This window comes from Callospermophilus lateralis, unplaced genomic scaffold, assembly GCF_048772815.1.
Source record: "Callospermophilus lateralis isolate mCalLat2 unplaced genomic scaffold, mCalLat2.hap1 Scaffold_890, whole genome shotgun sequence".
Classification (NCBI taxonomy): domain Eukaryota; kingdom Metazoa; phylum Chordata; class Mammalia; order Rodentia; family Sciuridae; genus Callospermophilus; species Callospermophilus lateralis.
The window spans coordinates 78,583-103,630 of record NW_027517019.1 but is presented as its reverse complement, the minus strand read 5'-3'; the positions used below and the strand labels follow the sequence as shown (position 1 = coordinate 103,630).

Genomic DNA, 25,048 nt, shown 5'->3' with positions numbered 1-25,048 from the left:
CCTGAGCCCATTACATAGTGCCTGCTTATCTGAAAAGAATATATTAAAATACTCCAAGTGGAACTATGGCTCAAACAGTTAGCAAATAGGATGAGGCTAAGGCAGTGTATCACTGAGATTCTCCTCACACCCAGAACACACCCTCATGCACTAAAATGAATGGATCTTGGCCTCTGCAGTAGTGACATGGAAGGCCGGTCAGCCTTTGCATTTATAACCCTTTCTGCTTCCAACTCCTTCCTCTGTGTTTCTGAGCAATTTAAAAGCAACTTATTCCAATCCACCTTGGAAGTGGAGACGTAGAGCTGCTGAGGACTGTGGAATAAAGTAGATTCACAAGGTCTTCAGCCTCAATACTGGAGAGGGAACAAGCCTGAGCTCCTCGAGAGGTTTGAAGAAATGATTGATGTTTAATCAGCTCTAGACTCATTATTTTTCTTTATGAGCCCTCTTTGAATCTCTGCACCAAGCCCAGGAAACCCTCTGCTCAGCATAATTTGTCCTGGCATGCCATTAGGGGCCCAGGCATCTCCAGCAGACTCTTGCTTCAGGGAATCTGGAAAGACAGGAGGAATTAATGAAACACTGAAAGAGATGAGAATCTAGAGAAAATGATAAAAATTTGGATGAATGAATTATTTATCAAAGGACCACAGACAAGTCATTCAGTCCAGCAAACTCCAAGAGATCAGTTGAGGTCAGCAAATCAGGATTCGCTAGAGTAGCATGTTTTTAATTTTGATGTAAATCTCCATCTCTTGTAATATATTTTCTTTCTTCACCTTCCTAATCGTAACCTCTTCATGTCCACCTTCCTCTTCTTGCTTCAGGAAGCTTCCTATTACATTTGTGATATTAAATAGGGTATTCACATTTAACACTGGCATGCAAGGGTGTCTGCAGTTCTGACGTAGGAGCCAGACAAGATACCTTCCTTTCTGCAGTCAGAACATCTCTGACTGTGGCCTGCCAGGTGAAGCTGCTACTAGTGCTCATGCTATACCTGTACCCTTCTCTACCCAGACTTTATTTCTTTTCCCCTCCAAGCCTTGGTAAACCATGGTGATCCTGTGTTCCCCACCATGCCAGCTCACATAGAGGCCTGGACAGATTTGGCAAACGGGCTGCCACATCCTATCCTGTCTTCATGCCTGACTCCCCACCCTCTGCCAAATAGACATTCATTCAGCTATGACTTTTCTTATACAGCTTGGATGGGTTTTGAAACCTCTCTCAGAATCAGGACTTGAGGTTCCACCACCACTGGAACCAGGCCATCATGTAGCACCATGAACTTTGCACCAGAGGTTTTGCTTGTTCTCTTTGTGGGTATATTTCCAGTGCCTAGAAGAACACCTGGCTTATAGAAGGTACTGGATACAGGCCAAATATCCCTCATCCAAAATGTTGCAATCCAAAACTTTTTGGGTGCTGACATGATGCTACAAGCACAACTTCCATACAACTAAACCCCAACTACTGATGCTAGCCCATGATGTGCAGATGTGTGACACTGTAGCGGTATATGAACTTGGGCCACTACTTAGTAAATGTTTATAGAGTACCAAGTTTTGGAATATTGAATTTTTCTGTGAAATATTTCACATAATCCTCACAGCAACCCCATGAGATAAAACAATGTTGTTGTCCCCATTTTGCACTTGAGAAGGTCCCAACCCTGAAGAAAATAGATTATGCATGAGCCTCAGAGAATCCACAGACAGGCAACTTGTCACAGTTATGGAAGTATGAAATGACGGTGTCAGGACTTGAACCCTGTTCTCCTTGACTCCCAAGCTTGTACTGTTAATTGCTACTTTGTGTCATAACCAATTTATTGGGTAACTCAAGGTTACTTCATTGCTCAACTCCCTCCTGAGCCACCCCAGCACGGCTAATTATCATCAGAAAAGTGTATGTTGAGTATACCAGATTTTGGATTATTCTTGATGTGCCCCATCAAAAGTGACTAGAACTGGGCTGGGAGTATAGCACAGTGGTAGAGCCCTTGCCTAGGAGGCTGACACTGACTTCCATCCTCAGCACCACCACCCAAAAAAAGAAAGTGACTAAAACTGACCAAAACCATGCAGTTATCATAAGAACTGCCTTTGTCCATGTTTGAAGGAATCTTTGTTGAGTGCCCCACTTATGGGTTTGAAATAATTCCATTTCTCCTTTCACACAGAGAAAAATTCTGAGAGGAAAAATTTTGCTGGTCTCTGTGTTGGAATGTTTCCACCCTATGCTGTGAAGAAGGCGAATGGTGCTTCATCTGCCCTTTTTCTCTTAGCATTAGTTCACAATTTAATTTTAGAGCATGTCATCCCTCTGTTTAGGAACACTCACTGATGGGGTTAGAGTTGCAGCCATGGAGATGTTCTGTCACCTGAAATATCCTTGTTAGATTCTGGGCTTCTGAGGGCCAGATGCAGTTTAAATAAAATATGGACAGTTTTCTCCTGAGAAGGTTATCCCCAGTGCTTGAATGCTGTCCTACTTCTGTCTCTTTCTCTCTTTCATCCATGCTAAGTAAGTCTGCAAGTAGGTGCAAGGACTGGGGAGTGGAGATTAGGGCCAAAACAATTTGTTACAGTTAAGGTACTGGTTTGTGGCAAGGCTGTAAGCATGCCAAAGTTTCCAGCTAGAAGTGGTGAATTTTCTGTGCCTATCCTGTTGTCGTTCAACTCTCAGATGTGCTGTTTGACCTTAATATATCTGCTCCATCATAATGTCACAAGTAATGAGTAGACAGGAAGCAAGAAAATACTTGCTTATTGACAGAAGTGACAGAAAACTATTATTTGGTGTTTCCAAATCATGCATTTTCTGCAGTCTTAATTAGTGTGACAGGAAAACCCATTGCCAAGAAATTATGTGGTATTTGCTCAAGCTTCCTTCTAAATAGGCTTGGGAGAGGTAGCCCAAAGTGTTTATTTTCTTCGCACTGAGATATTCTGGTCCCAGCAAGGCAGAAGAGTTGGTGCAAATCGTTATTCAGATATAATTAAACCTAGGTTATATTCAAGTCCATTAAGCCACAGCCTCAAATTCTTTTAATTAATAGGTTCAGATTGGTTGATCTGAAGGAGCTAATTAAATTTTTCTCCAAGATTTTCCATTGAAATAGAAAAGCATTGTGCTTCTTCCATTTCCTCCAAAGTTGTTATTGACAGTTTAGGGTTGATAAGGGTATTGGCATTTCATGGCAGGCCTCAATTTCCAAAGGTCAGGAACCACTGTGGGTGCTGGGTCTCTGACTAAACCCATGAAAACCTAGTCTGCATCTTTTAGTACTGCTTTTAATCAAAAAGGCCCAGGTGTTCTATGCTGTGCTCTGCCCAATCATGGCCTGATGGATGTCATCTATTTTTTCCTGGAGAGTTTTGGCACATTCTTCCTAAAGTGTGATAGGAAGAGGAGATCACAGAAGTCAAAAGCCTTAAGGATGGAAACCCTGGATTCTTCATGCTCAATAAGGCCTCTTTCCAGCAGAAATGTCTCAATGATTGCTCATTTAAAACAGCTGCATGGGGTTGGGGGGGGCTGAGGAGAGAGCCTGGAGAATGTCCTGGAGCATTAGTACATCCCAATATTTATTTGCATTTCTTCTGCTGTCAGGCCTCTTCCACCTCTGGGCCACAGTGCCGGGCCACACTCTGTATTCAACAGTTCTCTCTGAGAATCTGACTTCTGTTCACTCTGCACCAAGAATGAAATCCAGAGCAGGAGAGTGGAATAGAGATTTCCCTCTATGCTGCAGCTTCCAGGCCCTCACCCTCACCCCATGACCTCCAGGGACTCTTCCTTCCAAGGGGAAATGACACAGCCAGCAGTAGGAGTTCTGCAGGCCTCCTGAACCTTCTGTTCACCCCACCTCCCTTTCTCCCTCATGGATGTCCCTGGCTGTGTGATCTCAAGGTTTACAGAAAATGAAAGGTTATTTCTTCAGCAAAAAAAAAAAAGAAAGGTTAAGTGCCCTGTCTATACAAAAATTAATAGGATAGGGAGTTTCTTCAGAAAACCTGAAACTTCAGGTGTTTTGCTCCAAAACTCCTTAGGGATCTGCATGATTCTCCAGTGTCACATGTGGACTGCTCTCTGTGCAGCCCTTGTGTTGAGTGCCAGACACATGCATCCTTTGTCTTCCAGGAATGCACAGGGAATCCAGCAGCTTGGACCCGGTGCTTTCCAGCAGAAACATCTCAGTGATTGCTCATTTAAAACAGCTGCATGGGGTGGGGGAGCTGAGGAGAGAGCCTAGGGACGGGAGAACCACACATACAGATAAATCCAGCTCAGCAGACTCCTCCACTCTCAGGACCTTCTGTGGGTGTTTCTCACCATGAAGATGAAAGGAAGCACTGCCCTGGGGCCCACCTGGGCTTTATCACTTGACATGCCTCTTGGGAACTGGAGAGATTTCAGAATTGACTCTGTGATGTGGGTAGGAAGAACACAGGCCTCACTAAACTCAGGCTTGGACCTCACCGTCACCTACCTCCAGCCCTCCAGCAGTGTGCAGTATTCTTGCATGAACATTATGCAGAGTGAGGCATTTGTCTGAGATATTATCTCATTTTTGGACCCAGGAATCAGATCCACTGAACTGTAGCAGCACGTCCCCTTTGTCACAGTGTCTCCCTGCTGCTGTGGTTGTTCCTAAGACTTTGAGAGAGCGTGTTTCTGCTGCCATCTATTGTCTGCCTTGGGGGAAACATGTGGCTTGCTTGCTGGAGCAGGAACATTCATTGCTGTGCAGATTTAGCAACTGAGTACCTTCTTCCCCCACCCAGAGGAAAGTAAAACCAAGATGTTGGTGTCCCCCAGTGAAAACCCCATTATGAAAACCTGTGTTTACTGACCTACCATTGTTTTAAAGCAGTTCCATTTGAACTGTAATCAAACCGCCAAGTGACCTTTCTGTCCCTCTGCCCAGCATCCCTGAAAGGGCCTGTTGTTTGCTGCTTCAATGAAGAAACCTTCTGTTTAGTTAAGCAAGTGTTTTTTCAGTCATGTCTCCTGGTGAGTTACAGAAAGATGATTGTAGGGCCTTGGTTTTTGTTGTTGTTGTTTTTCTTTTAATACTCTAGCCACCCTCAACCCCCCTCCCAACACTTATTTTCTTACTTTTTTTAGCAGAGAGAAGAAGAATACCGTAAGCTGAGCCACTTCACAGGGGTTTTAAAAGTCCCTGGTGATGTTTTTCAGATATTGGAACAAGCCCCTTCTTTTTGCCCCACCCCACCCCCTAGGATCTGGGACCCTTCCAGAGTGTCTGAGGCATTCACAGGAATGGACCACAGTGTAGCCCCCTGTGAGCCAGGGAGGCCAGTCCTGACTGATGTGTTTATATATGCATGTTTTTCTGTCTTCCAGTTGTTTGTTGGACTTGGGTTCCCATATGAGGGCCCAGCTCCCCTGGAGGCTATTGCAAATGGATGTGCTTTTCTGAATCCCAAGTTCAACCCACCAAAAAGCAGCAAAAACACAGACTTTTTCATTGGCAAGCCAACACTGAGAGAGGTAAGTATCTATCAGAATCATTCTATTTTTCAATTACAGGAATAATTGGGGGTAGGATGTAGCTCAGTAATAGAGCACTTGCCTAGCGTGCTCAGGGTCCTGGGATCAATCCCCAGCAACATGGGAGGTAAAAAAGAAGAACTATTTACTTAGTGATAATGTAGGTATAGTCTTCTTGGTATCTATGGAGAATTGGTGCCAGGACCGCCCCCCTTGGCCACCCCTCCCCATGCGTGCACACACAGACACCAAAATCTCTGGATCCTCAAGTCCCTTATGTAAAATGGCATAGTATTTGCATAGAATATCCCCTTACATACTTCAAATCATCTCTGGATTACTTATAATTACAATGTAAGTGCTACATAAACAGTAGTTATGCAGTGTTTAAGGGATAATGTTAAGAGGAAAAAGTCTGCCCATTTTCAGAGTACATGAAGTTTTTTCAAATGTTTTTAAATATTTCTGGACCCAAAGATGCTGAACCAGGGATAAAGAAAGCAGAGAAGTGATAGTGTTATTAGCATCATCCAACATGGTTATGTGGGAAAGGAAATGGTTAGGGACCTGATCCTGGAGCTTAGAGAAACAAATGATTCAGTCACATCACCTCTATGCCAACTGTCTAATCAACAGGGACATTCTAGCCTTTTGATTGCAGCTGAGCTCTTCTTGTCTGAAGCTAAACTCTTCTTGTTGGGATCTTAGGATAAGATCAACTGAGTAACAAATTTGTAACATATTTGTGGAGAATCAACTCTCCATGATGAGCTATAGAGAGTTAAAAGTGGGCCATGGATATTCTCCAAGAACCTCAACCTTAAGAGGCAAAACATGTCCCTGGGCACTCAGGTGATATGCCTGAGTTTTTAGCCCACCATCAGCAGGCACCACCCCATGAAGTGGTCCTGCCATTGCTAGAACCATTTGCAGAAGCCTTGCTTCAGTTGCCTTCAGAGATCAGCTTGAAAATTCACAATAGATGATGAATCACCACCAAGGAAAGCTGGATTTGATTAGAAGCAATAAACAAGTCATTTGCAGCTAAGTGTGAATGATCAAGCTGGGTACTTCCATATCTGGCCAGAAAAAGATGTGTGCAAGAAACTTTAAGAATGATTTTCTTTTTATTTCCATGTAGTTAGTAGGTGGTTCTGCAAGATGTTCTCCATCAGTTAAAGCAACACCCTTGTCCTTCAGGGCCTTCAACAGGGGAATTACACTGATGGACAGTCCTCCCATGACATAACCATGACTTTTTAAAGCATTTATTTTTTCAGTGCTGCTGCTTTGAAACCCTTCTGGGTCACTTTCTCTGAACCTGTCATAACTGTATAACAAATGTTATATAGCACATAAAATAAATTGTTTAGTGATGTTTATTAATGAATCGGGAATCCTATCAGTTCATAGAACTGATTATTTTTAAGAGTTCTTTTCTCCAACCCCCTGTATCATTGGTGAAATGGCCAAAGGAGATGGAAAATCAATAAGAACCATAGATTATCTCAAAGAGGTTAACTGTAGCCCAGATAACATCTGACCACGGTTAACTGGATGTTTGCTTACTTTTTACCTTTTACTGGTATAACTTGAACTCTTCATGGAAGTGGTTTCATTTTGAAAGGTCAGTTCATTCACCAATATTTAGCTCACCTGTGTGCCAGGTGCCAGTGCTGTGGGAGGCACTAGACGCAGAGATCAGGAACAGTCTTGAAGAGCCTATTTATTTTGGAAAGGCTTAAAAGACTTTTCCCAACAGGGAGATTAACTTCTCAGTTTAGAAATCTCTGCTACAGCACGTGACTGATTTTGAAACTTTAGAGTTTGAGGTTGAAAATAGACTTCAGTCATCCCTAGCAGTTTTTGTTTGTTTTTCACAAATAAGAAGTATATATATAAGATAAACAACTTGATATTTGAAATAGTAAACATTGCAAAGTGATCACCATAATAAAGCTCATTAACACACCTATCACTATTCATTGATGAGACTGTTCTTCTCCATTGTGTATCATCCATAGGTTTTCCTTTGGGTATAGAAAATCTCAGAAGTTCCTTCTTCTGTCCAAATTGATTTTTTTTTTGTAATTTCCCCTATTTTAAAACTTTGTGATAAATCATACATGATATAAAACCTTTTAGCCATTTATAAGTGTGATTCACTGGCATTAAGTAAATTCACAGTGTTATGCAACAATCACTATTATCAATCTGTAGCCTTATTCATCATCCAAGCAGAAACTCTGTCCCCTTTAAACGTTGGTAACTCCCCATTCTCCCCTCCTCCTCTCTCCTACTTTATGTCTCTATGAGTTTGCCCACTCTAGGGGCTTGATGGAATCATGTTATATTTGTTCTTAGGTCTGCCTTATTCACTTTGATGTGATGTTTTCAGGGTTGATCATGTTGCAGCGTGTGTCCGAATCCTTTTTAATTTTTTTAAGGCTAATTTTCCATTGCATGTATTTACCATGTTGAACTTATCCTTTCATTTGCTGATGGACATTTGAGCTGTTCCCACTTTTTTTTTTCTTATTCTGATTAATGCAACTATGAATAGTGGTATACCCCTGTCTGTTTGAGTTCCTGATAATAACTCTTTTGATTATATGCCTACAAGTAGAATTTTGCATTGTTTACTGATTTTAAGATAGTCTGCAGAGAAGTTGCAAAAATAATATAGCATTGAGGTATATTCTTTATCCAGCTTCATCTTCTGGTGACATTTTAGAAAACCATACTACAATTATCAAAATAAATAAAATTAATAGCAGTACCCTAGTATTATCTGAACTAAAGACTATATTTGCACTTTGCCATTTTTTTCTGCTAAAATTATTCTTCTGTTACTGGATCTGATTCAGAATCCCATGTTGCATTTGTCAATTGTCATGTCCCCTTAGTCTCCCAGTCTGTAAAAAGCCAGCCTTTCATCGTCACTCATGACCCTCACTGCTTTTAAAGAATTCAGATCAGCTGTTTGTATGCTGAGTGTTTCCTCACAACACTGAGAACACTCCAGACACTTGGCCAAGTCAGTGATGTCACGTTACATGGCCCAGATCAACCAGTACGAAGTTATCAAGAAAAGTATGTTCATTATTTTCTGTCAGTTAGTGCCATCATTTAGTCATTTGCTTACTGCCGAGGTCGCGGAGGGTTTTCATTCTTTATGCCATAAAGAGAGAACAGACATTGGAACTGCTGCCTGGGATGATGCCACCAGGCTCGAAATGAGATTCCAATAGAAAGACAGTGTGGACTGCTTTCAACGGTTGCTCAGTGAGTGACCTCAGACAGATGACTCCATCAGTCCTGGGCTCCCACCGGAGGGCTGGGAGGCAGAAGGGCAGTTGACAGATGTTTAATGCATCCCTACAGAGTCCATGGTACTATTTGCTGCGTTAATGGAATTCAGCAGGACACATTTTCTGTTTTCAGAGCTCTAGATCTGATCTGGAAGAAGGATAAGACAGCTGCATAATCAGTGGGAGTGCATAAGAAATAGGGAGATGGATTAAGGAGGGGAGTTAACTTGGAGTTGTGCCAGGTGGAAGGAGAATGTGCAGGGTTAACTGACAAAGATTGACAGATGGGGCTTGGCCTTAAAGAAAAAGGAGAAGAAAGGACTTCAAGCCTGAGAGGGATGAATGTTGATGAACTTGGGGGGAAACCCAAGAAGGTCAGGTTTCATCTGTAGCTCCCTCCAGCAACACCAGGCAGCTTTGAGAGGGGCTGCCTCCTCTGCTCTTTCAGCTCACAGAAGCTGCCAAATCCTCCTACCCAAAGATGCTTTTAATTAGAAAAAAGCTGTCAATAGGTCTACAGATTTCTAAGGGTCAAAACCTCCTAGAAATTATCTTTTATTTTTCCCCTCAGGAAAGGGGAAATTTTTACAAGTATATATATATAATTATAAATATACCTGAGTATGTATAATTATAAATCTCTATTTTGCCTATGTTAACCTTTTATGTCAATCAACAATTCATCCAACATAAAGTGGCCCATATCAATTCCCTATGGGTCTCTTTTTTGCCTTCACTTGAAGGGAAAGTCTAGAGTTCTAACTGTAAGTTTAACTTTGTTTTTATTTTTGCATTGGGCCAAGTTTTTTAAATACAGTGTATACTCAGAGGGGAAAACATTTCACAATGCCTTAGGTTATACTTGGTTCTTTATACTTTAATATGAATTGGATTTTTATTTTTATCTTCATATTTGGAAACATATTAGTAGATTCCCAGTCATTATTCTGACATTTTGTAAACTATGAGAAATTCTCTGAGTTCAGGGTTTTTGTTGTTGTTGTTGTTTTGGGTTTTCTTAACCTATCCAATAAAGAGAACCCATGTTCTCCTTGGAGATTTAATAGCTACTCTGAAGTAATGTCTCATATTTAATAAGATTTTCATTACTTTTACAAACTATTCTATAGTAAATTTCCTGATTGATACATGATGAAGTAGCTGAGATCAGACGGTTCTCAATAAATTAGCAAGGAAGAACATAACATTCAAAAGGGGCTAATGAATCACAAAATGCCTCCCTCATAAAATTAAGCAACCCTCAATAAATGTAGATGAATGAAATTATAATGGCTCAACATTTTGTATTTTCTTAGTGCTTAGAGCAACCTGTAAATATGCAGGGACCTTAAAGAGTAGGGAGGGGTGAGAGACTGCTGCTGATATATTACTTGCTAAATAGTGACATTGATGGCAACTCTAATTTACACTGATTAGAGCAGAAGGGCTAATTAGTTTGTCCTCTAAGCCACAAAATGAAAATAATGCAACATTTTTTGCTCATCTTCACAAAAGGTCTAATAGGGGCATAAATCCAGTCCAATGAATTTTGTTTTATGTTGGCAAGTTTTAAAAGGCTTTTGTTTGCCTTCAGTCATTGACATCCTCTAAATTGTCATGCTCTTTCCTTTTCAAAGCTAATAAGTTGTTGAAGGATCTGGATTTGAACATTCTAGTTGTTGGGTCTATACCTCAGAATCTTTACGACTACATAAGAAACCCGATAAGTGATGTATGTGCAGGTGATCACGCAATGCCTGGCCCCACATGGGATTTCACTGATAGGGATTGAATCCAAATATGTGCAGAGAAAAAAAAACAGGTGTTCCCAGTTCCATGGAACTGCATATCATCTGTAGCCTTCCACTGACCACAAAGCCCAGTGTGCAAAAGAGCAAGGCACACATCAGGAGGGTGGAGAGTTGAAAAGGCTAGTGCAGGACCTGACCCAGGGCAGAGAAGCAGGAGCAGAGCGGGGAAAACCTTCTTGGACTTTCCTCACATGATTTCCTTGAGTGACTGGCAGTGAAAACTGCAGCTGGAGCCCAATGACTTGTGGCCCATTTTTCCTGTCCTTAGTCATGTTTTTGCACACCACTGCTGCAGCAGGCTACCAAGACCAGTGACTGAGAGCAAGAGGGAACATCCACTCCTCCAAGTATATCTCTATATCAGAGTCTAAAGAGAAAAGGAAAAAAGAGAGCCAGACCTTTTGCTTCCACAGCAAAGGTCTTAACACTCCAGAGCTAACACCTCCTTTTACGATAAACATGTTATAACATCTTTTTTTTCTCCTGAAATGAAAATCTTAAATAATGTAACCTGCCTGCCTACATAATTAAAAAAATATAGTTTCCTAACTCGAATATGAAGAATAAATAAAAAGAAAATAATTCATAATAAAGTAATACATATTTCAATATTATGTAGCCAAGACCTATCCTAGCAGACATGATTTTTCATTCCCTCTTACCATGAACACTTGTATTTAAAAGGAATAAAACATTCAACTAAGAGTTGTCAGCCTTTTTTGCTTGTAATTGACATTATGAACGAGAAACTAAATATAAGAGTGTGTACACATATCACACATATATACATAATTGCCATTAATGTGATAGCTACAAATATAGACCAATTTGGGGACATTTTACTGGCAGTTCTGATATCCTGAGTGGCATTGACTTCACTGCCATGATTTTTCCAAAATGGTGACAGCTCATGGGCGAAGTTCCAAATAAAACAGTACAAACATTTCTTGATTTACATGGTAATTATGCTCCTGGGAAATTTATTGTATATTAAAACTGTATCAAAGTGTTAGATGCTATAAATCCACCTAAAAGCCCAGCAGGGCATTTGGAAGTTCTTTGAGCTGGAGGAGGAGATCAGTGGTAAAGAGCATTAACAAGGTCCTGGTTCAATTCCCATTATCAAAAATGATGAAAATGATGATGATGATGGAAGTTGAACAATTCCTCCTTGTGCAGGTCTGTCCTAGACCTCACTAGATGTCATGTATCCCTAGTCCCCACCCACAGGCTAAGAGTAGCACCAGCTCTTGTGGTAACTAAAAATATTCTCATAAATGTCTAGAACACTCCTTTACACCACTACCTTAAAGGGGTATAAGAATAGAGGTGGCAGCATGATCAAGGGATAAATTTAGCTGTCCTGAAGAATGGATTTTTAAAGAACCCAGAATTGTCAATATATATCTTTGCTTCTTTGACCACCCTGCTTTATAAAATAAAACCTCCTTTAGGATAAAACTGCCATTTCTTGCTTTTCCAATTACAGATTGCTTCTAAAAATTTCAGGCCCCAATGTTATGCTGATGATTATTCCCCAAACCCTAAAGATTCTGTTTTATTCTGATGGGATCACTTCTGTTTCTATCACCTTTTGTATGCACCATTACTCATCTTCTTGGGACTGTTGCAGCCTTGATTTTTATTGCAATTTTTTATGCTTACCTGTCTGTCCTAGCCAAGAAAATAGATACTGGTTTGAAAGAGGTTATTTTCAGGGGTGAGTATGGATGAGCTATGCTTATTTTGGTTGAGCATAAATGTTCATTAGGAATTAAAGTCACCTATAAGGGCTGGGAGTGTAGCTTGGTGGTAGAGCCCCTGCCTAACATGCACAAGGTCCCAGGTTCAATCCCTGGCACACCCACACACCCCACCTAAAACAGCCACCTTGTCACCAGATTGTGACATTCTCTTATTTCCAAGAGGGATTCAAGATGTGCAGCCATCACTATTTGTTTCTGAACTGCTATGTTTGCACAGGATGTTTCAGTTGTCGAGGGAGAGGATGAGTGTCTTATTACCTGCGCAAGTACAACTCAGTGCGGTAAAATGTACAACACTTCATCTAGCCCAGAAGATTTTTTTAAATCAGTGTGAAACTGAGGTGTTGTTTCCTCTTTTCCAGCTGACATCCCAGCATCCGTATGCTGAAGTTTTCATCAGCCGGCCGCATGTGTGGACTGTCAGTCTCAACAATCAGGAGGAAGTCGAGGATGCAGTGAAAGCGATTTTGAATCAGAAGGTTGTTTCTTTAATTCCATTTCCCCCCCATTTGTGATGGGACCTGATGTGTGGAAAGCATCACAGTCCCTTGGATTCAGTCAATAGCACTTTCCCACAGTAGCTGGAGTTAGAAGAGTAGCCAGTCTGTAGGACTTGGCCTGGGGATTTCATGGATGTTGTGTGACATGGAAAGCAGAGCCAGTGTCCACATGTGGCCATGGATTCTACTGAACTGTCATGGCTCCTGTGTACCAGGCACAGAAGGAGGGGCTTGAACTAGGCTAGCTTCCAAGATTGACTTAGGTCACTCTTAGAGATCTGAAAAGATGGGCCTGCTTCTTTTACCTTACCCCAAAAGAGGGGAGGGGGAGATGGGGAAGAAATCATGAAAGAAATGTTTTTGCATAATATCTGTTTATTTGTTTCTTTCTACCAAAATATTAGGTAGGCTCTTGTAAAATAACTTACTTTTCTGGACTCTTCTCATCAATTCAGTAGACATTTATTAAGCACTTACTGTCTGTGAGAACTGTCTGAGTCACTCTGGGGAGGGGGAGGGGTGCTTGTTCCATAACCACAGGTGAGGCTGTCTCACCACCTGTGGGAGTTGACCACCCACCTGGGATGAGTTCAGTTGTCCTGATCCTGCAGTTAACTGTCTCAGGTACACACTGCCCCTGTGCTTCTCCTATCAGAGCACTCTTCACACTTGGTTGTGATATTTAAGAGAATCATGCAGGTGTGTTGTGAGGGTGGGCTGGACTTACACACTTTGGGTTTGGCTTCCAGTGACTAGTAGAGTTCCCTCCTCTGTAATGTAGAGCTGATATTACATACTTGACTGGTAACCTGAGTGGACTAAATGAGATCACATATACAAAGTGCTTGAATACAATGTCTATCACATAGGAAGTGTTTAGCCACTAAGAAGTGTTTTTTATTTCTTACAATAGACCATCTGAGTTTCTGCTAGACTATAAGCAACATGAAAGCAGCACATATATGTCTGCCTGCTATATATGTCTGCCTGCTATATTCCTAGTATTCAGCACTGTGATTTACCTGGATCAGAGATAGGAGTTGATGTTAGCAACAAACACATGCTTAACAGCGCAGATGATGTTCAGTGCCAAAATCAACATGCAGAAGATCTAGGGATGGGAGCAGGGGCCGGGGGCGCTTCTGGTGAATGCTGCATTTTGAGTTGTCATTTGAGTAGGAATTTTCAAAGCAAAACTGTGAATGGCATGGATAAGGCATGGGTTCAGTGGAAGGGAAAGATCCAAGAAGGGCACATATCCTGGATGAATGGCCAGTTTACCTCTTTGAAACAACATCTTTCCCCTTTGGGAAATAGAATGGGATGATAACAAGTCGGTGGCCCACTAACCTGCCAATTTCAGTTAATTGAGAGCATCTCCAGGGGAGCAAGGGCACTCTGATGTGCTATCCATATTCTGTCCCCTTGAAGATGGTCTGGGTATTGGGCTTTGGCATAGCTGTCAGCTTCCCAATGGTCACATGTGTAGTCCCAAACCCAGTCTCAACAATTGTAGGCAGGAGTCCCCGAACTCAACTGACCCATTTGATAGAAGTTCCTAGTGAAGTGTGGTCATACTGGGCTGCCTGAAAATATTTGCTCCACACCTAAAGTTTTACCACCAGGGAGTCATTCCTGAGGAGATTTAAGGATCTTCCTTCCTGTGTCCCAGAGTTACTTGTGTATTAGTTATCTAGGGTTGCGTGTGACATAGTACCACAATTTGATGGCTTGAACAACAGAAATGTTGTCTCTCAGTTTTAAAGGCCTGAAGTCTGAAATTAGATGTCAGCAGAGGATCATGCACACTGTGAAGTATATAGCAATTCTACTGGACTATACAGTAGTTCCTTATATCTGAAATTTTACTTTCTATGATGTCAGTGACCTATAGTCATCCATGTTACAAAAATATTAAATGGAAATTTCCATAAAAGTCATATATTTTAAATTGCATACCATTCTGAATAATATGATGAGATCTCACACCATCTTTCTCCATCCCACTCATGACATGAATCAGCCTTATGTCCAGTGTATCCATTCTATATACACTATCCACCCTGGTTTAGTCACTTAGTAGCTATCTGTTATCAGCTAAGCTATTGTGCTACCACAGTGCTTATATAAAAGTTTGTGTACTATCCTCAGTTTTAGGCATCTACAAGGAGTATTAGAATGTATCCCCCATTGATGAGGAGGCTATTGTATTCTTTCTTGCCCCTCCAAGCTTCTATCAACCTCAAGCATTACTTGGCTTAAAGTCTCTGAGCTTTATTCTCTGCCTACATGACAGTGTGGCTTCTCCCTGTGTGTATCTCTGCTTCTCCTCTACTTACGATAAATTAGGGTCCACCCTAAATCAGTGTGACCTCATCTTGAGTACATTTACAAAGACCCTATTTCCAAATAAAGTTACATTCACATTTTAAGTGGGATTATTTTCCATGATACAGATGAGAAAATTAAGGCTTAAAAAGATGTTTTGCAAGATCATACTAGTAACTAGTAAAACCTGGAATCAAATTCAAGTCTTTTTTATTAGTTTTTTAAGATAATAATTTAAAAAAAAACACAAAATAGAATAAAAGGAAAGATAAACTGTGAAAGAGTAATGGAGTATGGAATAAGGAAAGAGATTAATATAAAAATTATTGTCATTAAAGTTGTTAGAGATGGATCAGAAATGTAGTAGTGTTTTCTCATATGTAATTCCAAGATTTTTAAATTACATGACACCCAAAAAAGAAAAAGAAAACATGACCTTTCATTAAGAGAGGAAACAATCAACACAACCAGAACTTGAGATGGTCGAGATATTGGAATTATGAGATAACAACTTAAAAATTTTATAATAACATGCAAGGTTATGTACTCCTATAATCACATCATCTCAGGTGGCTAAGGCAGGAGGATCACAAGTTCAAGGTCAGCCTAGGAAACTTAACAAGACCTTTAATGGTCCACATAAAAAATAAAAAGGGCAGGATGTAGCTCAGTGGTAGATCACCCTTGGGTTCTATCCCCAACACCCACAAAGAAAGAAAAAAAGTTCTATGATAAATATATTGAACAATTTGGGGAAGAAAGTGGACAACATACGTAAATGGATGGAGAATTTCATCAGAGAGGTGGAAGCTATTTTTTAAGTCAAATGAAAAATTCTAGGAAAAAAATACAATGTCAGAAATGCATTCCTTCAGTGGCTTCTAAGCAGACTGTACAAAGCAGAGGGGGAAAAAACAATGAAGTTGGAGACTCCTCAATAGAAATTATTCAAACTGAAACACAGAGAAAGAATTAAATGGAAAAGGGTACATGATATCTTTGGGACAAAATGAAGCAGCATAAATTAGGTGTAGTTGGAATCTGAGAAAAGGGAGAGACTGGCACAGAAGAAATTTCTGAAAGAGCAGTGGGTAAGAATTTTCCAATTAATGAATGAAGAATTTTCCAATCAATTTACAAATGCTAAGGGCACAGTGGACCCCAACAGGAATAAATACAAAAAGAAAAGCACATAGTCAAAGGGCAAGAAACAAATAAAGGAAAAAATCTTGAAAGCAGCTAGCTGGAGGAAAAACATTACGTTCAGAAGAATGATGATATTAAAGACAGCCAACTACTCATCAGAAACAATGGAAACCGTAAAACAGATTTTAGAAACTAGAAGATGTATGGGGCTTTTAAATAGGCACTCTTGGGGACAATGAGGAGGCTATTGTATTCTTTAAGTATGGTGTATTTAAGTATGTATTTTTAAGTATGGTGGGAAATTTTGAACAGGACAATGACATGACCTAGTTTATATTTGGAATCCTCCAGAGAAAATATAAGATCTCCCTAACTTAAAACTGTATGGCTAGTAAAAGAGGAACCTAGACTTAAACACTGGTTTTCTGGTACCTACTAAAACCATGTCTTCATCAGATGATGTCAAGCCACCTGTTAGGTGGGACCATTCAGGCTTTAGCTGAGTTTTGAAAGCAATTTGCAGTAAGATTTGCAAAGGTGAGGGGGTACCAGTGGACACAGGAAATCTCACAGGAAAGCAGGTCCAGAGGAGAAGATGGAAAATTCATAGAAATTTTCCAAGCCAGCAGGCCAGTAGCCTGCAAACATCCTGCCTGTGGCCTTAGTTGGATGAGTAACAGGCCTTTTTCCACAAAGGAGGATGACCACAAGCGGGCCCTTGTTTTTCCCTTTTGGGCCCTACTTGGGTTTCTCAGGGATTGGGTGTGGTCAGCATTCTCTTTCATTCATACCCCAAAGTGGCCTTCACTTGTTCCTGAAGGTGTATTAGGCAGAAGGCTGTCCCTTCCCTTCAGTCCATGAAATGGCTTTCACTTCTGGGGTCTGCTGTTGCTCTCTGTCCCCTAAGCTCAGGGTCTGGAGAGCTTTCCCATGCAGAGGAGGTTGTACCCATCCACACTGGAATGGCAAGGGGGACTCCCTGGCAGTGCAGTGGCATAGGAATGCAGTTTCCTTTTTTTTTTTCCTTTTCCTTTGTAGGAAAACTGTCTGGCTTCATATCCTTTAAAACAGTGAATTGGCCCTAGAGCAATGAATGAGTCAGCATCCCTTTGGTTAAATTGGGCGTGACTGGGAGAACAGGAAGAGCCATTTTCTGTAATTACTGCATTGAATCATTTGAATTCATTAATTTATGTGTTCTAATGGATGCCCTTTGGAATATATTGTCAGAATCGCCATTGGGTGCTTCCTGCCAAAGAAGTAGATCTCTTGGTCTTGTGACAGAAGAACACCAATGTATGTTTAATTCTGAATTCTACTTGTCTACTTGTAAATAATTCCAGATATGCCATGTCCTCTGCCTTAAATGGTTTCTTTTGGTTCCTATGTATCCTTTGAGAGGAGACATTTCTCTAGGCCTGTTACACAAAGCTTCTTGAATCATCCATGAGTTCAGTAAATAAATACCTTTAAAAGAAAAGAAAATTTCACATTTTATATGAAGAGCTATATCTAGGTCAGAAATGGCCCTGCTGAGGTTCAGAAGCTTGAAATGGGGACAAACAAGCTGAGAATATGTTCTTCAAAGAAGGTTGAGCTCTTTAGAGATGAGGAAGGTGACCTCTCTGTTCTTGTGGAAGAGTGTCCATGATCTTACAGAGGCTCAGCCTCTCCTGACTGTCCAGACAGATGTGGACAGATATGGCTGAGATCCAACCTGTGTGATGAAACTGGCATCCAGTTGTCTGTAAACACACTACTGGCATTTAATTGTGTATAAATAAAGATATGTTATCAATTTTTTATAAATCATGGCTTAAAATTTTAAATATAACATAAACTTAGAGAAAAGGGGAGAGGATGTCCCGAAACCAACTATGTGGCTGCCTACTAAGGAATATCCTCTGTCCATTGTCCCACGTTTAGCAGGCCTCAGATCTCAGGTACTTTGTCCTGTTCTCTACCCCAGAGATCTGAGGTAGGTAAGTGTAGACTCAAGAGGAAGAGGTGAAGGTGCTCCTTCCCACCCAGAGATCCCCAGGGGCTAAAGGGCTCTGTGAAGCTGGTGATTTTCTCCGAAGTGAATTTCCCATCTCAGATTGGTGCGCTGCTGAAGATGCAGACCTCAGCATCCTAGCAAACATTGTGCAGTGGAGATCCAGACGCACCTATCTTCCCCTTCCCTCCAGGCTCAGTGTAGATTGGAATGCCTTCCCCACAACAGTGAGCACCTCCCAGGGTTTTCTGCCCTCCTTGAAGTTCAAGCAACTCAGTTTAGAAATCTCAAGACTTTTGGTGACATCAGTGAGTCTTTCCTGCGTCCTCTCACCAAGGTCCACAGTCCTGAGCTGCAGCTTCCTCTGTCTTTACACATCAAATCTCACGCTACTCCACCTGGAACAGCTGCCATCTCTCCTCACTCCCCAGTCTTGGCTCTCTGGACTCATAAACATAGTCTGCTTCGCCCTCTGACCTCCCAGAATCCTCTAGCTGGGCTCTTCAGGACCTTATATCAGTTTTGTACCATGAGTTCCATGCATATGTGCTGACCTCACCTAAGATTGTAACTCAGTTTTCCGGTCACTGTTGTGGGTCTATAAATAGCTCATTGTGTGGTTTCCTCAAAGCAGTGTAACCTTATCTTCATTCAACAGATTCATGCTAAGAGCCTACCTGTCCTACACTGTGTGCACACAGGGGTGCAAATGACACAGCCATAACTTTACCCCAGGGGGCTTACCTGCTAGCAAGTGGTAATCTCCACCTTCTGTTGAGTGCCTACTGTGTGCCAAACACTAAATTTAGTGCTTTTCCCCTTATATAGTCTTCACTGTAGCTTAAAAAAAACAGTGGCTTTCTTGCCACTGCTTCATTCTTGGGTGATCTGAGACTTGTGGATGGTAGACAGTCTGCTCAGGGACTGCACCTAGGGCAGACAAGGTGACATTGGGAAACTGGTGACTTCCAGCTTCTCCCAAGGCTGCCTGCAGGCATTGGCACTCATGCATTGAGAGGTTCTAGGAGAGCTGGTAAGTGGTGTGTGTTGTGTGTTCTCCTCATTCATGGAACCTTCTGTTTCCGCAGATTGAGCCATACATGCCCTACGAATTCACATGTGAGGGGATGTTGCAGCGAATCAATGCATTCATCGAAAAACAAGTAAGTCTTGTCAAAGAGTCCGTCTTTCCTTGCTTCCCATTCCCTCATCAGGTTCTCATCAACAGTTGTGAGCTCACAATATTTCTGTGGTTATTTGCCTGCTTTGGAAGTCTCCAGAATCTGGATAATGCCTTGTTGGAATTCTAAATGCAGCACCATCATGGTCACCCAAGGGAGCAGTCTTTCATTGGGGGATGTTCTTGGTGACAGTGGAAGGTCACATTGACACTGACAGCAGGGAAGACAGGATGATCAGGTCAGAGTTTTCCCTGACCAGCAGGGCTTGTGTAGTAAGTGGGCTCTGGGGGCATCACAAGGACTTAGGAGGGGTAGACAGACAGCTGTCTGTCCTGCCTTTGTTTCTCACCCGCAAGAAAGGCAAGAACTGAAACTGTTTTCTAAGCTTTCTTTTAATAGTATGTGCTCAGTAATTCTAAGCATTTTAGGACTTTTTAGTGGTTTTTCAAATATCTCTTCACACAAGACCTCTTTCAAACAAATCCTAGGTATATAAAACAGATAAAAGAAGGACTTCAACTCCAAAGCAGGGGAGAGTGCACACAGTTCCACCACCCCCAACAGGGCTTGGAAACTACAGCTTGTGTCCTTAGAAGTGAAGGCCATGAGTGTCACTACCTTCCTTTTATAATGTTTTAATTCCTTGGGCTTTGAAAGCAACCCAGAGCTAGAAATAGACAGACTTGGAACCCCTGTGGGTAGGAGAATCTAAACTCCTTGACCAGATTTCAAATATAAGGGGCTCCCTTTAAAGGGCAGGGCAGAGTGGTCTAGGCCGTAAAGGATCTTTACCCAGTGGGGGACCAACAGAGCCAACTGAAAATAGAAACTGTGAGTTGAAAATTTAAGTAGGCAATAGACTGAAGGCCCAGTGGGAGTTTCAAAAGGAAGAGTTGGTGGTTTGAGGAAAGTAAGGCGGTGGACGGTGGCCGGCAGCGGGGCACTGCTGTTGGCAAGAGCACCATGGCACATCGGCTTCAGGATGGCCTATCTGATCATCTCAGGTTTTGAGAGCTGCAAAAGGATGTGCCCTCCAGTCCAGCTGCTAGGTTCAGCTCTTAGCACCACGAGTCTGTGGTTATATGAGCTGAACAGACATTACTCAGCTTCTCTGTGCCTTCTTCCCTCAGTAACATAAAAATAATAAGAGGACCTTACTGAGCTAATGGGAAGATCACACAAGCTAATACACAGAAAGTATTTGGAACAGGGCCTTGCACATAGTGCTCAATAAATATGACCTAGTATTGTTATTGAACATGTTATGCTATATTATAGTATATTAAATTATGTGATATCACATTAATAATTATATATCTCATACACTAATTCTCAGGCTTTTCCAGGAGAGTGTAACATTGAACTCATCATCTCATTCAGTCTGTACATGACTACAGAATGGTGGCATTATCATAACTAACTGCCATGTATACACAGATTCTATGCCAACACATGAAACACATCACAGTACCCTACAGCCCCCCCGCCCAATCTGCAGTTTCACTTTCCAAGGTTTTGATTACCCACAGTCAACCACAACCCAAAATACCAAGTGGAAATACCATTACAGTGAGATATTTTGAGAGACAGAGATAATTCATATAAATATTCATATAACTTCTTTTACAGTGTATCGTTATTATTGTTTTAATTATAGTTAATCTCTTGCTCTGCCTAATTTATAAAATCAACTTTATCATAGGAGAAAAGATATATAGGGTTTGGTACTATCTACAGTTTCAGGCATCCAGTTGGTGTTCAGAACGTGTCCCTGAGGACAAGGGAGGACTATTTACTGGGTAACATCTCATTTAATCTTCACAGTAGCCCCAGGAGGTGGCAATAATAACTCCATTCTCTGCATAATGGGAACCAGGACTCCCAGGCAAGAGGCTCACAGGTGGAACAATCAAGATTCAATACAGGGGGCTGGGGATGGGCTCAAGTGGTAGCGTGCTCGCCTGGCATGCGTGCGGCCAGGGTTTGATCCTCAGCACCACATACAAACAAAGATGTTGTGTCCGCCAAAGACTAAAAAATAAATATTAAAAAATTCTCTCTCTCTCTCTCTCTCTCTCTCTCTCTCTCTCTCTCTCTCAAAAAAAAAAAAAGATTCAATACAGTTTGGCGTGGGGCTAAGTCTGCACTGGAAGCATTTGCTAGGGACTCAGGAGGTGGCAGGTGTCCCTAAGCTCAGCTTCTCACATTCTCCCTGGTGGACCTCCCTGAAGGTTTGGAGAGGAGCCACTGACCACTTTTGGCACAGGGTTTTGATACCTCACAGCTGTGCCTACCATACCCTCCCTCTCAGAGGCTCTCTTGAGCTCTTACTCCATTTCTGTGGCTGATTCTGAAACTCTCTTCCTTTTTTCCTGGTTCTGCCTCCTCTTAGGAGAAAGTCACCAGCAGACATAAATGTCTCTTGGCCAGGTTTATTTGAAGATCTTTACTTCTTTCCTCCCTGAGTCAGCTTATGAATCCAGCCAGTCCTTTTGAGGTCTAAGTTCCTCCATTGAGTCTAATGCTAGATTTCCTTTTAAGCAGGAAGGTCCCATTTCCCAAACAGTCCTTGTTAAGTGCTACTTAGCACCAGCTCCTCCTGGCTTGTTCACCTCACAATCCCACGCGCCCAGCACCAGCCTGGTACTAAAATTATAAATATTCTAAAACATACTACTAAAATTCTCTTCTGGAAAACATGCTAATGAAACTGCTCCTTCCCATCACTTCTGCATAGAGACTTTTCTACAGGGATATGCTGGCCACGGAAATCCAGAGATATCTCTTTTTTTATCTGCCTTATTGATTCTCTCATCAACTCTGTCACTACTTGTTAGTACAGCACGCCATGCGCTGTGCAGGCAGTCAAGAAGAGAAGTCCAAGGCCTTGGGTGGGTGAGGTTTTATAGAGCCAGTGCACCCCTGCAGGTTAAACTCTGTACAAGTGATAGAACCAGGGTGCTTTGGGATCATGTGACTCAGCCCCCAGGAAGGATGGGAAAGATGGCAAGAGTAATGGAAGGCATCTTGTAGGAGGTAAGTCCTGAAAGAAAGTGTGAGAAAGAAAATGGGAAGGGCCCACCAAGTTGAGATGTCAGGGCCTAAAAAAAAAAAAAAAAAAGGAAATGACGGTGAATTTTAGGATGCATTCGTATGTGTGGCTGAAGAGCACAGTGGCATGGGAGTCAAGGCCGGAGGAGGAACCAGTGTGAAAAGACCAAGGCTCAACTGGAGGGTCCAAATTTGATTCTGAGATAAGCTAAAGAGAAGATTTACTACAGGGTGAGCAGCAATGCTGCTACCAGGAACTCTAGAAAAATCTTTCTAGGAATCTTGTATTTAGGGAATTTCTTGTAAAACATTCTCCCAGTGCTGCTAAATGGGCAATAAAGGAGACTAGTTTGAGTTTTTGCCAGGAATTCTATCAGACCCAGAATACTCTCCCGATGCCAGACCAGACCCCATTGACCCACAAACTGAGTCTCCAGCCTCTCACTGTGAGCTCCAGGTCCCAGTCTTGTACAGCTTGGGGCATTGGTTATTTTTACAGCCAGCAGAGTATCTTCAAAGAGCAGCGAGGATGGAGAGAATGTGCCTCTGGTGTAGGTGGAAAAGGCTGCAGCCATAAGCAGGAGCTTCCTGTGTGTGAACCAGGGGAGCTACAGTGCTTGTTAGGCTGATCTCAGCCTCAGAGTCCTCCCTGTGATCTGCAAGGGGAACACAGGGTCTTCTATCCCAGAACACTTTCAAGGTCGTCCATCATGCTTACCCAAGGTGGCAGGCACCAGAGGAAGCCAATTGACAGCAATCGAGAGCACCCCAGGCTTTAGTGGACAGTTGAACAGCCACTGACAGGAAACCTTCCTCGGATCCAGCCAGCCCGGTGTGCAGGCACCCAGAGGAAAAGAAGCCTGGCTCTAGGAGGAGTGCTTGCTCTTCTCCCTCCATGCACCCACCCTAAACACTTTGCTAATACTACAAATGTTGATTGGGTGGCATGCTCTTTGAGATGAGCACTTTAAAAGGCTGCCTCCAGCAAAGGGGTAGTGAGTGCCAAGGGGGAAGTCCCTTGTAATTGAAGATCAAGGGAAATTATTCCCTGAGTGTGTCCAGGCTTGTTAAGGTTTTCCTTGTGCATTTCTTAGGAAAGTTTTGTATTTGCCTCCAGCTAGATAACATAACAAGGAAAGGCAGTGTTCACATGGGTTTTCTGAAAGCCACACATACACTGTCTTCAACCCTATTTTCCAGTCCCCATAAAGACTGTGAATGTGCAGGATGGTCAGTCACACTCATGGTTTGTAAAGAGCCTTGGAATTCATGTGAAAAGCATGCTGGAGATATGGAGGGACAAAGAATCAAGTCCAAAAACAGCAGTGGAAACTGATTAAGCTCCTAGGATGTCTTGCTCCTCTGAGTCCAGGTGGAACTTACTGGGGTATGTTCTAGGTACAAGGGAAATCTCTTAGTGAGTCTGGGTAGTCCCAGGGCAGGAAGATGGTGGAGGTGACAGAGGTTGCCGAACAAAAGAGGAAAAGGAATTGGCAGGGGGAGAAGATGGGCACTGGCTTGAGATGTCTTTACTCTTCAAATAACTGAGGCTGCTATCAATCTGCTCCTGGAGCCTGGTTGGGCGTCAATGGAGTGCTGGACCCTAGAATCTTCACACCTGCTCTGCTGCCACTGACTTTGACCTTGGGCAGGTTATCTACCCTCTTTGTGCTCTTTCCTCTTCTGTGAAATAGGGATAATGCTTTTGCCTCATGGTGTTGGTGGAGGAATCAATAGATTAATACATGATGAGGCTAAGAACTGTAGCTGGCCCACATGAGCACTCTGAAAGCCTTAGCTGCTTGCTGCTGCAGGAGCCCAGAAACCAGCCAGGGTATCTTTTTCTAACAGCCTCACTGAGGTGTAATTTACAGACCATAAAAATCACTCCATATAAGGACGCAATCAGTGTTTATTAAGCAAATTGATCAAGATGAACAGTAACTACCTCAGTCTAGTTTAGCAACATTTCTATCACCCCAAAATGATATCTGTCCACAATCAGTTCTTGTTTCTGCCTTTGCCTCAGAAATCACTTATCTATTTCCTTTCTCTGCAGCTTTGCCTTTTCTGGAGATTTCTGGCCTCTCTCACTTAGCATATGTTGTTGGGGCTCCTCCGGATTGTAGTGTGTATCTGAATTTAATTTCCTTTTATTGCTGAATAGTCATAGAGTGTATGTACCACAATGTGTTGTCCATTCACCAGCTGACGGACCCCCACTTATTTTGATTGTGTGATGAGTGCTGCTATAACATCCGCTGTTCGTGTGGATGTGTTTTTTTATTTCTCCTAAGGAGACTCCCAGTGTTCCAGGAGAATGAAATATGGTAGATTTATGCGTCACTGTCAAGGTCCATTTTGGGCTCAGATGATTGACATGCGTCAGGATGCTCTGTGGACATCAGTCCTTATTGCTCAGCTTCACAGTC

At 42.1% G+C, this 25,048-nt stretch overlaps 1 protein-coding gene across 1 annotated transcript in view; it reads left to right on the top strand.

The window, feature by feature from the left end:
- LOC143641204 (alpha-1,6-mannosylglycoprotein 6-beta-N-acetylglucosaminyltransferase A-like) overlaps positions 1-25,048 on the top strand; it is a 96,525-nt gene that overhangs the window by 57,575 nt on the left and 13,902 nt on the right. Inside the window, 3 exon segments of the mRNA XM_077108542.1 lie at positions 5,380-5,526; positions 12,777-12,893; positions 19,473-19,547. Coding sequence (XP_076964657.1) covers positions 5,380-5,526; positions 12,777-12,893; positions 19,473-19,547 — 339 coding nt within the window.